The 17,906-nt window shown below is 39.5% G+C and overlaps 1 protein-coding gene and 1 long non-coding RNA gene across 5 annotated transcripts in view; one reads left to right on the top strand and one right to left on the bottom strand.

The window, feature by feature from the left end:
* CHD7 (chromodomain helicase DNA binding protein 7) overlaps window positions 1-17,906 on the bottom strand; it is a 130,755-nt gene that overhangs the window by 35,953 nt on the left and 76,896 nt on the right. For all 4 annotated transcript variants that reach the window (XM_017829638.1, XM_017829639.1, XM_017829640.1 and 1 more), the window contains 5 exons: window positions 11,441-11,579; window positions 7,951-8,088; window positions 6,801-6,866; window positions 2,100-2,155; window positions 567-681 (listed from right to left, as the gene is read on the bottom strand). In XM_017829638.1, the coding sequence (XP_017685127.1) occupies window positions 567-681; window positions 2,100-2,155; window positions 6,801-6,866; window positions 7,951-8,088; window positions 11,441-11,579 (514 nt within the window). The remainder of the gene's footprint in view (window positions 1-566; window positions 682-2,099; window positions 2,156-6,800; window positions 6,867-7,950; window positions 8,089-11,440; window positions 11,580-17,906) is intronic.
* The window catches only part of LOC108504513, a 3,782-nt gene continuing 604 nt past the window's right edge, over window positions 14,729-17,906 (top strand). Inside the window, exons 1-2 of the long non-coding RNA XR_001877143.1 lie at window positions 14,729-15,117; window positions 15,523-15,621. This is a non-coding gene — a long non-coding RNA (uncharacterized LOC108504513). The remainder of the gene's footprint in view (window positions 15,118-15,522; window positions 15,622-17,906) is intronic.

Below are 17,906 nucleotides of genomic sequence, written 5' to 3'. Positions count from 1 at the left end.
TGGCTTGAATGATATAGTAAAATAAATATAAATAAATAAATACAGTAGCTGATGGACCTCATTTTTTTTTTCTTAAAAGACAGCATTTTACTGAAAGGTAAGCTTTCAGAGACACAAATCAGCAGATCTGGTCTTTTATTGACAGGACCCCTGCCACATTACTGCTTATGGCTCTAAGTGAAATTAAATTGATGATAAAAAGCTTAGAATCCCTAGTGAGTAGCAGTCCATAACACAGAAAAATGGGATGCATTTTTTCCGGAATAATCAGCTCCCGAGAAAAGGGACATGGTACTGATTCAGTCATGCTTACAAAGCAAACAACTGGCCACTCACTTTAAAAATAACCCAAAAAACCCACTAGAGGAAAAAGTATAGAGTCAGGATAGATCACTTGAGTTTCATAGACTTGCAAGACTTGCATCCAGAATGGTTCTGCTTTATACCAGAATAAATGCTACTGTTATTCAAAATGCTACAGTTATTCAAAATGTTCTGCTCATATACAGAACAAGAACTCATAAGAACATTCCTTAAAACACCCAAAAGAAATAAACAAATCGTACTTCTGAAAGGAATTTGTTCTGGCCCTGTTTTGCCTTAAACCGCTTAATCTTCTGCTGAATTCTCTTGTCTTTGTCCAGCTCTTCCACAGATGCCCACTGACAGTGAAGGTAAGAACTAGAAGATGAAATAGAAAAATCTTACTCAAAACTGCTTCCATTGCAATCCTTATGTATCCCACTAGTATAACAAGATATTGTAGTGCTATGCTTGGAAAACTGGACACTATCTTTTTCATCATACAGGTTATTAACAAATCATCATTCCTGAAAGTAATTATACTTACTAACAGAGAAATCTGCCAGGAAATAGAAACAACTCCCACTCAAAATTTAAATATATACCATCTACATTTAGTGTTTGGCACAAAGCTAGGATGATTTTTATTGGGTATACTTAAAACATAAATATTATACAAGACATTTATCATAAATGTCACTATTTAGCAATATATTCTAGCAAAGAGTAGGGTTTTCAGAAGTTAATGAAAATATGTAAACATTTTAACTACTAACATACTATATAAATTTTTTTTTGTGAGAACAGCATTGTAATTAGAAGTCACTTATGAGTCAACTGTAGTTTTAACACTGACAGAAAGAAAAGAAAACCCCTTGTAAATGCAGCTCCATGGTAATCATTCGTCTTTAAGAAAACACAGAGTAAGGAGAAGTATCTCTGCCAAACTGACTTGTCCCACTCTATAAATTTAGAGTCTGTCAAAAGTTCTATTGCTAAGACATGAATAGTTATGACAAAAATTACATGTCTATGTAATAGAACTAAACAACTACAATAAAGCAATTAGACACCATGCAATAAACAATATAGTGCAAAAGGTACAAAATGACAGCATATTTAAAGTGAAGTCAACTATATGCAGTTAGCTGCAAGAAACTCACTTTCAGCAGATTTCTATCTCTCAGATAGAAAATTTGGTAAAATTAAACAAGATAAGCTATTTTTCTACAAGAAAAGTGAGCTTATCCAGCTCTGAAGTATTTTATTTTAAATACTGATTGCATTGCAGTTTCAGAGTCCAGAAGTGAAACAATATGCTGTTCTCGCCACTCTAACATCCCTCTTACGGAGGGACAATGACCTATTGGAATATGGAAAGCCATCTCCTTTATTATCTTAGACATTTTGTTGAACACAAATCTTGTTTTTGAAACAACATCAAGGGTTATTTCTGAGTAGTTTGCACACACATTACTCTACAGTTGCAGTTAGACCTACACAGCTACATATGTATGAGCTCATGAATCTGCATGCATAACGAGCCTTAAAGCTTTTAATAGCAGAGCAACTTTACCTACGGATTTAATTTTGCAGAGAACACAAATTAAGACAACACTATCAAACCTAGTACCACCAAGCTATTTCCCTGTTTATTTGTCATTGTTTCGGATTAAACATTAGATATGCTTAAAGTTTGATAGTAACAGTTATATCAAATACAAAACCAGTTTCTGGAAACTATTTGGAAGTTACATGAACTTAAAGACAGCAATCAAACTTATAACTTTACTTACAAGTTTTTGTACTTTACATAGAATTCCTCTATTTCTATCTCCTCTCCGTTCTCCGTCTATAAGAAAAGAAATGATGAAATATGAATTAAACCTCTAAACAGCCCAATTTATAAATGATTAAAAGCTATCTGAAATATAAAATAAGGTCCCCACATAGATACACGAGTAGAGGTGTAGGAAAAGGTTTGTGGGGGAGGACATGGGTGAGGAGTTTCCTCCAGCTGCTTACCCAAGTACATAGTGCACTGCTTACTACAACTTCCAAGACATGAATCATTTGAACTCCTCCCTAACCACATGCAGCTTCATTCACAACCTCACCCCAAATCTGGCTTTCTGCCAAACCCACAGTGTTAAGTAGAAGCCAAGTGTACCATTTTCTCAGGCAGCAGCCAATTAGCAACTGCACTCCTGAATGCCATATGTATTATTTTTGGCTGGCTCATGGCAACTTTACATTGTGGGTTTTGTAATGTTTTAAAAAAGAGTTTTAAAAGGGGTTTATTCCTCCATATAGTTAATAACTCCAAACAAGAAGCCATATAAAACTAAACCTTATACCTCTGCTAGAATTTTAGTGCATCAGTGTTCATGGCTTTAGTTTTACTCAATGGTGCAATTAAATTCACTCAGGCAAGATGTCTCACATACAGAGCAGCCAAATTAAATTAACACCCAAAAACTACATTTAAAGCAAGGTTAAAATTGTGATACAAACCAGCAAAACCAAGGGCATTCAGTGCTAAGGGTTGAGACTACCCTTAACTCATCCCTAGTGCCAAAGTATTGCATAACATATGGCATGTAATACTTTGTTGAATTACTCCTGAACCCAGCCATAGGACAAACTAAGGACAGTGCACCAGGCACACAATTAGAATTCAGTTTATGTCACAACATTAACGGTTTGTGTTTACTAATGAACTTTGGAACAATTTTAAATAGAAGAGCATTTTCTGTTTTACATACTTTATCAGGGACAACAACATCTGTAATAAATATTGTATGCAGCACTAAATAGACAAAACTGTTGACTGCTGTGTAAGTCAACACTCTTTGTATTTATATACACACATTTTAAAAAGAGAGAGAAAATATATATATACACACAAGAGAGACTACGCTAAAGCTTGAATTGTCTCCTAGTTGCTGGTTAGATGTTACCTCCACAGCAGTCCAGTTAAGGAACGAATTAAACTGTGTTCTAGCACAGTAAAGTTCATTAATTTCTAGTTCCTGATTCACATAGTATTTCTTGCTAGACTAGCAAGGGATTTTATCAGTTTACCATTTACATCACTCCAGCAGTCTGCTTGTGTTCCTTTCTAGAGAGAGGAACAACACCAGACTTCAACTAAAGAAAAGGAAGAAGATAAGGTATTCCTGGTACTACTTCTTGATCTTCTTGAATCCTCCATCAAAGAAGATAAACTGTTCAAACTATCCCCAACCCCTCAACACAGGGAAGAAACTTCTCTGTCACTTACAAAGACACTGTCAAAGGAAGGAATCTGAAGACCATCAGGATTCTTCTTTAAACAAAAAATTTAAAAGGGCCTTTCTCAAGAAGGTATTCATATTTAGAGATCAAAACTGCTTTGAAAAAAGAAGCATTAATAAATGAAGATCACATTATCTGGAACTTATTCGTTGCCCTGAGGCAAAATTGGTCTTTAAGAAGTCAACTCTAATTTTAAGACATTAAATTCTTTTATTTTCTAAAATGTATTGTGGCCAAGTCTCTTTGATTAGTGTTAAATCAGAGTACTCTGAGATCCATCAATCTTACAATGACAACATGGTTAAACACCTTTACATAGAGGTTTCATATTAGCCAATTTAACTCCCCTCAACAGTATTTCAGTCAAGCATATTTTCTGTCAGCTGCCAACTTAATAACAATAATTTACAATGTAGATCTCGATAAATCCTGTAACTCTCACAAGTAAAACACTTTTGTATTGTCTAACAGGTAATAACTGGTCTATGTTATTATATGTTCTATGAGAGCGCATCAAAGATTCATTTAAGTAAAAGGTATTTCAGAAAAAATGTTCTTAAAATCTTAGTCTGGCATTCAACACTTATGCTCTCCTCCAAAAATCAAATCAAGTTCCAATTGCCAGCCCTCAAGTAGGAGTTAACAGTGCATTGGTTTGGGATATATGGGACAGCAGCTTATGACCTGACGTCACTGTTCAACCCCCACTACATGTACATTTACATTAACCAGGTAAAAAGGTGAGATAGAACATTGATGCAAAATTCTCCCAAAACTGATTACAGAGACATCCTCAAATAACACATGGCAGACTTGAGCAATGCAGGACACTTCAAATTATCACTGCCAGCTGCAACCAGAATTGACAATCTGATCCACAGTCTCTGCAGATAACTGAGTAAACAAATGATCCCTTCCTTCAAAGAATGCAAAAGCAACAAATAAGAAACAATCACCTCAATTGATACACAGCACTAGACTGTAAACTTATCAGTTTGAGGAAGATGTGTAGGCGTTGCACACATTTCACTTGGATCTAATTCTCATGTATACTTGTAGGCAAAAAGACACATTCAGATGTGTAACATGCAGGTATAATGTTGTACAAACTCCACATCTTTCCGTAATATGTGCTATTTGTACTGGATACCATATTCAGCTCTAGACATTCCTTTTCAAAGTTAAGAAACAGAAATTCAAAGGGGATTGTATAAAAAATTTCAACGTATAAACTTGAGACATTAGGTTTGGAAGGAGAGTGATACATATACTTAATGCTTTCTGCAAGAGGAAAGAGTATCCAAGGGAATTCAACATTCCATGTTAAGGACAACAGGGGAAAACACTGTCTTTTATACTTCAAACATGAACTAATTTCTACCTTTTACTCTCTCTGTTTCAAAAATGGCTGCATCCTATCTGGCAACTCCATAACCAGAGTACGACTATTTCTGAGAAAACCAGCATGATTTTGTGATAAGAATACCGCTCCGAAAGCGTAGTCATGATCTAATGTCCTGTACCTGAAGGCAACATCTTTGTTACAATCTAATCCACTGAAAGGTTTCCTAGTGAAGCCTTTCCTCATGTTTATTTTATGCACTGGTCCTGATCGCAGCAATTTTACTTTGATTAGTAATCTAACAACCAGGGTTTTGATGACGTTAGTAAGAGTGTAAAAGACCTTTAATAAAAGCACAGTTGGATACTTCAGATGTTAAATATTAACATCCTGAAATCCATTTTTTTTTTTTTGGATTTTGGAGGAGTGGGTTGGGGAGAAGAGCAGGGAAAGAAGAGACACCCTTCAAACCTGCAAATACAATCCATAAAAAACATTAAAGAAAAAGCTCAATATAGAGCTTGCCTCCAGCAGAGCTTGCAATCAAAGACATGTAGGCAGCAGACCAACCACTTCCCACAAACTGCAGCAAAATACACACTCCCCATGAGTAATCACACCTTTGTTTGCAGGGGAGAGGAAGAAGACAAGAATAATTGGTGAAAAACAGCTTTCAGTGTAAAGACATTTATGAAAAGACCACATTCTCCTCTCTTGCCTAGCAGACCATCAGGACAACTAATTACTCAGTTTATATTACCTGAAGTTTTTCTAATAAATAAGCCTATGATTTGAAACATAAAATATAGCTCTAGACTTAAAAAAAAAAAAAAAGCCCTAGAAGTTTTATGGTGTACAAGGTGTATAAACAAGTCAGACTGAATCACAGCCAGTCATGATGTTGCATGTATGTAGGTTTACAAAGTTGCTAACGATGTTAGGACAGTAGTAATAAAATTGAACACACAACCCCCGGATCAAAAAAAAACCCAAACCAAACCAAAAAACAAACCACCACCACAACATTGGAAAAAAAAAAAATCCATGAATAAAGGCAATTTGAAAATTAACACGAAGGAAAAGAAATAGTTCTGGTTAACTGAGATCAATGTGAGTACTATATCTGTATAAGTCAGACAATTTTCTGTCCAACTATAGTACAAGTCAGAGAATTAGCTACACAAGAGTCTATCAAATATAATCATGCCCTTTTTGGAACAAGTTCTTTTTCTACTTCCTACTCAGAGTTTTAATCTTTTGGAAGTGCAAAGGCCAATCAAGTTGTGAAGCAGACTAGAAAAATCCGTAAGCAAAATAAGAATGTAACTAGCAACTAAGGCAGAATTAAAAGAGAACCTCACTGAACTTGAGTGTTTCTTTCACCATCTTAACATAGTGACAAGAAGATATAAATCACCTATACATGTAACATACTTGATCACAGGTAAATTTGGTTTTAGCTGTTAAGCACAACCACTATCAAAAGATGCAAAAATTATGGACAGGGGTAGAAAAGGCAGAAACTTGGGTTACAGGAGTGTTCTTTCACTTCTCAAACTCCTACGAAACATCACTCTTAAGTGAAGAGCACCACAGATTTCACCCAGATATTTATATTTGCAAAAATCAATTTTTTCATCCAAGAAAATGCATGAAATGAGTAGAAGATCAAACAATCTGTTTTGTGTATGTGCATCCAAAAGCATACTATCTAAATACACTTTCAGGGAACCCCCTGTATTCAATAGAACAGTTTTTCAATTTGGAATATCCAAGGTATTTTAAGAACTCAATAGGGGCTTCAGCAGAAATATTCTTAGCCTATTTAAAAATATGGGGGGAAAGGAGTTTGTTTTACCTTTTTCTTGACTGAACGGCTACTCATGATTTTCTCCACAACAGGACCTTCAGCATCAGCAGATTCCTACATCATAAATACCATACAAGAGTTATGGGAGTGCATCTTTGTTACTTAAAGACTTCCTTTATTAGAAAAACTTTCAAAAAATATCTTGCAACAGGAGCTTAATACACAGAAGGACATTATTCCCCCAGCATGAGAACTTAGAGAGGTCAAATAGATTTAATACCACAATAAAGGATTGAAGGGTACTTGTTTAAGCCCATTTTCAAAAGCTAATGCAACTCCAGTTCTCTCAGTAAGGCTGACATGCACAGATAAACAGGTATAACCACATGGGCAGTTCACCTCTCCTAAAATAATACACGCTTTCAGCACCATACAGTCTCAATATCAGATCATGTTCAGAAACTCCAGTGGGCTGTGTGAGCGTCCACACGATCGCCACCAAAACTGCCTGCAATTCTCTATTGCATTAATTCACTAATACAACAGGAGGCAAACCTACAAAATTCTCTTTCTGATAAGACACAATTAACAATGGAGATCACACACAGTATTTCACAAGGCTCAACAAATTGCCAAATGAAATACCAAAGAACATGTATATATTCTCCAACAGGTCATCAGTTAAATGAAGTAGTTCTTTGAAAAAGCACTACAAAACAATGAGATGGTTACAACAGTCATTCCTACAGTATTACCCCTCATCTTATTCAAACTATTTTATCCATCATTTACATTGCACAGAGAATAAAGTGTACCCTGCTGGGTACTACAAGGCAGTAATTTCATAAAGGAGTTCTTATGGTGCCTAGCAGCAGGGGACAAGCTTGAGTGGTTTATTAAAGTCACAGAAGCCAGACCACTGAATTCACAGAAGTAAATTCAAGATTCCTAGCAGTACAGTTTAGGTCTCCTCTACGTAGAGACCATTAATTTCAAGGAACTTAGCTTGAACTTTCAAGCTGCGTATCATCAGCTTGAAAACAAAGCCATGAATTAATATATTCTTTGCAAATGTAAAAAAATAATGCCTTCTGGCACACTCTGACAACCATGTCTGAATATCATTCAGGAAAAGGGTCCATATTTGAACTTTCAATGCTGCAGTTACAGCCACCTTTCCAGTCTGTTCATATCTGACCTGTTGCTCTGACTGAGAAGTATTCGAAGGAGAGTCTCTTCCAGCAGCATCAGCATCATCAGCCTCCTCATCTGAAATCTTGAACTCCAGGTCTTCTGTATAACGCTTCCTCTTCACCTGCCTACTGGAGCGTCGCTTCTGAATAGAAAGCATTAATATTTTTCATGAGAAACAAAACTGATGAGCAGCAGAATAACTGAGAAAACTTCTTTGTGTTTCCCAAATACACTAGTGTGTAGTGAATGCTATAATTTTTACAGCACCACGGTAGAAATACTACACTCAGGATACTACTATTCTGAACTCATGCCTGTTAGCTGTTCTTAAATTCTGTAAGCAAAAAACAACAACAAAATCCCAAAACAAAACAAAAAAAACTCAACCATAAACAAAAATCTACTTTATGCTTGTTTTGAGTTGGAAGTGGGTTTCCAACCCCTCCTTGTTTTTAACATTACTAAAACCATGCTAAAAAATTAGAAAGCCTGTCTCAGAAAGCAATTAAAACCCAAGAAGTTGCACCTCTCCATTCACATCTTTGACAAACTTTGACAGATGGCCAATGCAGGAACTGAACACCACCTTTCCACAGCATGGCCACAGTGTTGCTAAGCAGTGACAACACACTTTCTTGCTCTCCCCATCCACCCAGTTGTACCAGGATTATCTTGTAGGGGAAACACAATGAAATACGATTTCCTCACTTCACTGACCCAGCACTGTTCAGAAAGGCATCCTGCTGCACAGCATGGGAAAAGACCCCAAACTAATAGAGGAAAATGAAAAACTTGAACCACCCCAAACTGAAAACATGATTTCTGTGTTCCCACACCCTCATCACCAGGATGAGAGGAAGCTTCAGCAAAACCGCGCAAAACAATCTGTAAAATACACAAGCATGCATTTGACAGAATTTACTCCTTTGACAGAATTTACTCCTTGATGCTCAGTTGCTGGGCATCATTTTCTACAACAATAAAATTCAAATTCCCACACAGTCTGCATCAGGTTATATATCTTGAAAAGCTGAGAGCATATGCTGTTAAAGGAAACTGTCAACTTAGCATCAAGTATCTCAATGGACTAATATATTATTAAAAAATATATTGAATATCAATTGTAAAAAACCACCTTTATGAATTGATACACTACTTATTTATACAACTTTCTCAGCTACCACACATTTTCACTGGTACATGCAAAAACTTATGCAGCTTGTTTAACAGATCTATGCACCTGGAGTCTCTCAATATACATAGATAAAATAAAATATTTACATTTAGATAGTTAGTCATGCTTTTTAAAGCACAAATATCTGATGCGCTTCACGAAATAAGAAATCCTTTCTTTAACTGAAAATGAAAATTTTGAGCCATGGTTAAGCTTACATCAGCCTTTTAAATAATGGTGATGTGGCTTCTACCTTGAACACAGTAACTTAAGGGGGTTTCCACAAAACTGTAGCAATATTTTTATACTTCAAAACAGACACCACTTGACAAATTTGCATCTTCATTTACATAATCACTGATGGGAAAATACCAATTTTCTTCTGGCTGTGTAGGTAAGTCTTACCATTATTTTTGGTGCCAAAAATCTCTTTTTCCATTTCCCTAATAGAAATAATGCCTAAAATATAATGGTAGTTCTTTATTTGAATTTCATTGACTTGATGAACTTCCTGTTTCCTCTTACATTCATATGAAGTTTTGCAATTGATATGCATTATTGTCAGAAACTGTGCATGCATTTACCTGCATCAGATTATCTTTAACTCATTAACTGATCTATAGGTAGAAAGGAGTAATAGGCTTGATAATGGAATATAAAAAGTTTGCATGGTAACGCACAAAGGCAAGTATTTTTGCTCCTTAAATATAACAATGCATTGCTTTGTGCATTACTACATAATATCTTTACAGAAGGTTCAGGATTTAATACTAAGAACACGACTGTGTTTTAGACAACTGCATAACATCAATTTCAGCTGGGAAATGCACAACAAGCTTATTAATTCTACCTGTCCTAGGACATATTGTTGGAACCCTTCCCCAAGTTTATGCAAAGAAGTGTGGGTGCAGTATACCATGCACTGTATGAGAAAGTATTAAGAAAACAAAAAGTTACCTGAAATACTTTATTACATTTAATTAAAAAGTGATGCAAATACCCTAACAGTTCTATTAAAAAAAAAAGTCCAAAGTTTATCACTAATTGAGTTTCACAAAGAGAAAGTTTTTGTTTCACTTCACTGAAAAGAAGTAAGCCATGCATAGATGTTGAATTGTAAACAGAATATAATCATCTGCAAGTTAACCCCGAAAAACTATCATCTCTGAAGTTTTTTCTACATCTTTTGTAAGTGTCATTAATCATGCTGAGAGACATTTGTGGCACAGGACAGAAAACTTAATTCTTCAAACATTTTAACATCTGCATGGTATAACAACTTTTCTATTTCAGAATACATGGCTTGAACGAATCAGAAAGAAACACTCTTCTGTTGCTGTTTTTAACTAGAGTATACTAGGTTGCTCACATCTCCTAATATCCTACATCCTTCTAGAAAATAGTAAGAGGAAAGGCATAAACCATGTTTGTGTGGGACACCATTGCTTGCCAGCGTCTTCACTGGGCAGCTTTGACCATTCTCAAGTGATAATCAGTCTGGACATCTCTCATAACCAGAAGTGACACATCCACAACCTGATGTGCAATGGACAAATGCAGTGGATTTCAATTACACCATTATGACTTCTTAGGAATCTCATACTTTCCCTATCATGATTTGCCTCTACTCCTTCATGAGGGGATTCTTATTTTTAGTGCCCACTCAAACTGCTGCCAGCAGAAGCGAGCCAGGAGCTGACCACTTCTTAACATAGCTAATGACAGAGCACACAAAACTTGTCATTTATTCTACATCTATTTCCAGATTTTCTTTACATGAAATAAAGTTTGGACAGAAAGTGACAGGTGTGCAGTGGTCAAGAGAAATTAATCAGTGCTAGCTCGTGACTGGCAGTCCTGCAGAAAGGCCCTTCATCCATTAAAGCAGCGTAGGTACAAGTCCCTGACATGCACGTTTCCAACACTGTGCTTTGTCATGTCTCATTCTTGATTTCAGAAGGTTCGCAAAGTGAATGCAAGATGAAACACTGGGCTTATAAGCAAGATCTCGTAATTGGTACGGTAAATCTACAGAGCAGAAAATTCAGCACCATAACTGCAAAAGTGATGGAAGAGAACATGTGAAAACTCAGCAGCACCTTACACATATCTACAGGTAACAAGACCACAAAGCAGAATTATGAAGAAAAATACTTGCTTTCATAAAATATTCACCACAGTGATTTCTGGATCTCACCTTCTTTGTAACCAACATAGAAATTATCCAAATAGCTGCATCTCTGTAACAAAGACCATGAGAACTACCATTTTACACATCTTAGTTGTCAAAGCCTACGCTGAACTTGAACAATAGCATTACCTGAACCCCTGGGTCATCTTCATCTTCAGGATGAGGTGATGGTGGTGGAGTTTTCTCCAAATCTGAGTTTTCCGAACCTTCCTTTCCCTTGTTAACCTTTTTCTTTGCAGCACTTGTTTCTGAATCTTGTTTCTTGTTACTGAAACAGAGGTATTTTTAATAAGTATTTGTAAAAAAATATAAGCAAGAGGTGCTTAACAAAATAGTTAATCTGTGAGATTCTTTTTTTCTGATGTTTGACTTCATTATTTCAACTGCCTTTCTTAAGTATTTCAATGCAACTGCAAAATCAATGACGCATGGGCCATCACTATACATTTCCCATTCCCTAACAACAAATATCTCACTTCTTTCCTTCAATACCTTAGACAGCAACACTGGATGTGTACAAAACAAAAAACTTAAAATGGGATTGGAAAGGAAGAGCTGCTCTCTTCAGAACCTGCAATTTCTGAAAGTAGTGTTTGGGCAACCTGACACATGAGAAGAGAAAGTGGATTATGCAAGTGCTTGTCTTGATATTAACTGTGCAGACCAGGTAAGCAGAACCAGAGTAAACGTTACCAAAACAAAGGACTGAATGAGAAAATTCATTTTCTTCTACAATCCCTGCTATTTCCAAGCAGAAAGGCACTTTTGAGTCAGCTCTGAGGGCACCCATACAGCTTCCATGTATGCAACTGCAGCTCGTGGGGGGGGAAAGTCACCCAGCTGGTACCTCACCAGAAAGTGCAACACTAGAAAGCTATATCCACTGACAGTAGAGCAATGTTCTGGGGATTGTTTCTCCCCCTCCTCCCCCATGAAAACATTCATCACCTCAAGAGTTGGGACCATGTCTCCCTCCAGCTGCACTCAGAGCCTTGGAAATGGGTGAGGACGTGTGTATCAAAATCCAGCTTTAAATACACCAAATCACTCACTGAGACAATCCGTGGCATTGCAAGGGTGAAATTTTTAAATGGCAGCGAAGATTGATGGTAGAAGTTTTTAAGCACATTTAGCCTTTGAATCTGAGGTGGGGTTTCCTAATTTTTTGTCGTCAGCCCTCCACGGCCCATTACCAATATGAGGGGCTTGCTGTGGGAAGATGCTGAGATGCCTGAGAGCAGAGCTGTGTGCTGGTACCTGACGCTCAGCAAGGTCACCAAGCACTTTTATATGGCTTCTGCGTACTCATCACTTCAATTTCATACCCGGGACACTGCCTGGGATTTGTTTTCCTTCAAAATCTTTTAGATTTTTAACTTCTAATTTAAACATCAGCTTTAAGCTTGTTCGTTTTGATCGGCGCTTTAGCCCACCAACAGCACATGTTGGAGCTGTAATTTTAAATTTCCTAATATGGCCACATGTGTCTTTGGGACTGGGACAACTTGGCTGCAGCATTGTCTCCTTGCAGCCTATGTTTAAACTAATGCTGATTTCAAAATTAAAAAAAAAAAAAAAAAGTGAAAGGGTTTCAAGTTTGCACATGAATTTGTATTATTGCAAAATTGTCTCTACTCAGCCCTAGTAAGGCCACATCTGGAGTTCTGGAGTACTGTGTCCAGTTCTGGGCCCTTCAGTATAAGAAAGAGAAGGAGTTACTGGGGCCACAAAGATGATTAGGGGGCTGGAGCATCTCTCCTATGAGGAGAGACTGCAGGAGGTGGGCCCATCTAGAGAAGACTGAGACTAGATGATCTCAGAGGTTCCTTCCAACTCTAACAATTCTGTGATTCATTAATACACATAACTATCTCAAATGCGGGTGTCAAGAGGGTGGTGCCAGACTCTTTTCAGTGGTGCCCGGTGATAGGATGGGGAGCAATGGTCATAAACAAAAGCACAAGAAGTTCCACCTCAAGATGAGGAAGAACTTCTTTATATTGAGGATGGCATAACATTGGAACAGGCTGTCCAGGGTGGTCATGGAGACTCCCCCTCTGGAGACATTCAAAACCCACGTGGATATGTTCCTGTGCAACCTGCTCTAGGTGACCCTTCCTTGGCAGGGAGGTTGGACGAGACGATCTCCAGAGGTCCCTTCCAACTCTAACAATTCTGCAATTCTGTGAAATTAAGAGGGTGCAACACAGCTTGGAAAAAAAACCCACGTGAAACTGCGACAATGAAAAAGAATAATCATAAGGGGGGGGGGCGGGGAGAGTTTGACACGGCAGAAAGAGCACGGGGACGAGGGGAAGTTTGGCAGGGCTGGAGGACCGCGGGCAGAGGACGAGCCTCGACGGGCGGCAGGGCCGGCCAGCGCGTCCCTCCCTCCCTCGCTCCCTCCTCCCCTCCCTCGCTCGGTGCCCGGCGGGCTCCCCTCCCTCCCCGCCGGCGCTTGTTTCCGCTCTGGCTGCCACCAATGGCACAAAAAGCCGCAGCTGAAGCGGGGCCCCCTTCGCCTTTTCATCCTCACGCCGAGAGCGCTGGCGTCGCCCCGGCAACCCGCGGCCACGTGACCAGCACCTGCTCCGCTGGCCGGCGGCCACCGAGCGCTGCCATCTGCTTCCCTCAATCAGCGCCCGCCCGCTCCCGGCACCTGCGCGGCCACGGCACGGGAACCCCCCCACCAGCCCAGCCCCACACACACACACCGCCTTTTATCAAATCACCGCGAAACCGCTTCCAAAAAAAAAAAAAAAAAAAAAAGCGCAACACATATACAAAAAAACCACCCCAACCTAAAACAAAAACAAACAAAAAACCCCCACAACCAAACAAAACCCAACCCGCCTAACACATTTCTCGAACTTCTTTAAATCAAAGGTGAGGGTCGCCGCCAGGTGAAACGCGCTGACAGCCCGGCGCCTTTCGCCCCTGACCCCCGTAAATCGGAGCGGGGCGCGCAATTAAGCTCAGCCATCGTGCCGTGCCCCGGGTGCACGGCCGCCTGTGAATAACAGGCTTAAAGCCGGGAAGAATAGCGTGGGCTAGGCGGGATAAAACACCAGCCCGCTGAAAGGCCGGGCAGTGCTAACGAGGGCCCGCCGACCCACCGACGGCGCTGCGCTCCCCGCCGGCCGGGCGCAGACAAAGACCCCGGCGCTGCGGGCAGGTCTGCCCCGACACGGGCTTCTTTCTGGCCTCTGTGAGACCTTTCCCTCTCCGAGCCATGAGTATTTCGTGACCTATATATACCCCCGAGCCGTGCGCCTTGGCGCACAGTCACTCTCGGTAACGGAGAGGCGACCGAAGCAATTCGGACACAGTTTCAAATCAATTCACTTGCTAGGCCGGTTATAAAGAGACACATGAAAGAGCCAACAATTTGGGAGAACAAAGCCAGTGTGCAGCTCCACTGGGAATTTTAAGTTCTAAATTCAGCAGCAGAATTGCTCTTTTTAAATGCACAGCTACAGTTTCCTTGAAGGAGAGCGAAAAAAAAGCTGAAGTAGAAATAAACTATAGAAGAACAGCACCATTCCTCTGAGTGAGGCGACACCCTGCTTCCCAGTGCATCACACACCCAGAGCTTCACCTGGCCAGTGGGAACATCAGCTCCCTGGAACTGTCAGCAACTGTTGTTCCTCTCCATCTTCCCACAGAGCCAGTATGTTTTGTTCCTGACAATTAAATGTACCTGCTTTTGACTCAGCCTTTCCATTTTCCAGCAGATCCTACTCAGGCCATTCAGGAACAGTGTTAGCCAGGAACAGAATTACCATTCCACATGGAAGTACAGGCAGGTACTTAGAGACTGTTCTTAGAGACTTTGCCATTACCATTAGGTCTCCCTATCAATGGTCAACTCTGGATGCACATCTGATAGTACTTTCCAAATCTGGCAACAAGGAAGGTGAACTGTAATATACACATTTAGACAACTATCTCTCGAATTTGTTTTTACACATGCATGAATGCAAAATTTAGCCAAGTCCCCCTACAGACAAGATAGAGTCCAGTCCCAAAACAAGAACTATAAATCTGGGAGAAGTACTATTTGCCACACACAAACCAGTGAAGTATTTCAAAACTGTCAGTTAAACTGGCTCCTCAATTCAAGTGATATAAATACAGATATTTCAGATAAGACTTTTTTTACAAGCTAGCTGTCCAATTCCACTTTCTGGTTTTATCCTCTTACCCCCAAGGACTACACAGCATACTGACCAAATGGGATCAATAGAGAAAACCTGCGGAAGGTCAGACGAGCAAACAACATGAAGAAAAACAGGCTGAAGAGTAAAACAGTAAGTAGGACAACTGAAAACAAAGCTTGAATTACAATTTGAAAATGGTATCCAAACTCTGACAAAGTGTTTTGTGTTAATTAGTCCAGCAGCCAACTACAGAGCCAGGTGAAACTCCAGGAACTTACAGGGCCAAATCATCTGACTCAAAAATAACCCCAAAATCATGGCATACTTTGCAGGATTAAGAGGGGAAGTAATTAGCCCATATGTTTACACTGTGTAACTACTTCATCGGATCTGGGTAACTGATAGATCTGTTTATTAGTATAATTTATGACAACTATCATGGTTGGGATGATTTTTTTTCTACAGTTCTATGATCTAAAATAAGTCAGATGGATTACTGATTCTTATTTTACCATTTGGGAACACTGTCCTGTGACAGATTCATGACTGGAACCTGGCTTTAAACAAACATTAAACATCCACTGTGGAGCATAAAAATAATTAAAAAAATAATCCCACCCTCTCAAAGTGTCAGCAATGTGAGAATTAACTGTACTGTCTCACCCAAGGAAAACAGTTATTTTTTAAAGCTCCTAGTGTAATCGAAACTTTTCTTTAAATCAATTTTTATATATCACCAAACTAGGAAAAACAGTAGGAAAACAAGGTTTTTTTCCAGCCTGAAAAGTCAGCCAAATAACTAAAAACCTTTGGTAACAGTGAAGCCTACAAAGTCTGCTGGCAGCACAGGCAAAGGTAAATATCAGGCAGCTGGGCTGGTTCAAAAGGGAGATGAGGACAGGTGTGAACGGGAACAGCCTCAGTGGACATATGCGTGGAAATCTCGCATGATTTCCTGTTCTCTCCCACAGGCAGCCCCTTCCTGCCTTGCTCAGGATGATCTGACCTTGGGAGTGGAAACTACTACCACTGCCTCGGGACCTCTCTTCCTGTCCTCCAGCTCCCCAGGGTGTTGCGTCCTGCTGTCCGCATCGCTCCCCCACACAGCAGCCTCTTCCCACTTCCGCGGCCAGGAGCCATCCCCTTTCCGATACAATAAACAGCCAATCTGTGCGCCAAAAAGCCCTTCTCCACCTCCCTCTAAAAGCTGTAATTATGCTCATGTTTAGCACTCCCCTTGTAAGCAGCAACCCACTCACCCTACACTGCATCCCAGGCTGCTGCTCTGTGTGGGAAGAATAAAGAGTTTTCTCTGCCACATGGAGGGGAGGAGGGAGCAGATAGGAGCTGCCCTGAAAAGCACAGCACTCTGCTTTGAGAAGATGGGACGAGGGAACAACTACTGCAAAGAGCTGCCATTTGGCCCTTGCAAATAGTTACTGCTTCTCCCACCATAACCGGTGGCCACTCTCTAGGGTTTCATAGGAAGCAGCAGGAGAGATATCAGCTGTGCTGCAGCGTGATCTTCTCAAACAGGTGGTCCTCATCTCCTCCAGGGACAGGCACAGGAGGAACAGACATCTGAGCCATGACTTTGCAGTTCAGTAGGATTACTTGCCTTTCCCTATCCCTCTCCTTTTGGAAAAATCTGCCTGCTTTGCACGTGCCTGGAGTTGGCTCCATAACACTTACAGCCCACATAATACTCAGCACCCACACAATTTAATGAAAACCCTTCACCTGCGATCCTAGGTATACCTAGGTATACCTGTGATCCTAGGTATATTTTGCTTTAAAACTCGACTAGTTTGGTCCACAAGAGATTTGTTTTGCAAATGTTTTTTTTTCTAGTCACCACTATATTTGTCTTTCTGTATTGTCAGGATTGGGCTAATATCCATTAGAAGTGTAATAGTACAATATCAGTGTGTGATCTTTCACTATGCAGTGTAACATACAAGCAGCCCATTTGGGTGTTTTCTTTCTTTTTAAGATGCCACAGGACACACAATTCAAACAAGCATGAAATTAATCAGCATCTGCCATTTTCCAATCTGACTCATGTGTAGGTGCATTTCAGTGAGGCAGGCTGTTCATTTTGTCACAATTTACACTGAAGATAAAAGAGATGTCAAGGATAAAGTTTCTGAGCTTTTGGTTTTGTTTGTTACGTAAAAGGATTATACTTTCAGTCGAAATTGGAAGCAAAATAACAGGGTTATGAGCTATATTAAATTACAAAACAGTTAAGATAACTAAATACAAGATATTTTATCTGTGTGTATACTCTAATACAGCCTGTGTCAAAATTAACTATCAAGGACTCACTGTGCTCTACCAAAAAACTGTTGCTCTTCAATAAATACCTAACTTCATTTACCAGAATTTTACATGACTGCAAAACTTTTATTGAAACTGATCAGCTTATTCAGGAA

Source organism: Lepidothrix coronata, unplaced genomic scaffold (assembly GCF_001604755.1).
Source record: "Lepidothrix coronata isolate B3197 unplaced genomic scaffold, Lepidothrix_coronata-1.0 Scaffold166, whole genome shotgun sequence".
NCBI lineage: Eukaryota > Metazoa > Chordata > Aves > Passeriformes > Pipridae > Lepidothrix > Lepidothrix coronata.
The sequence above is the reverse complement of the archived record's forward strand: the minus strand, read 5'-3'. Positions and strand labels throughout refer to the sequence as shown.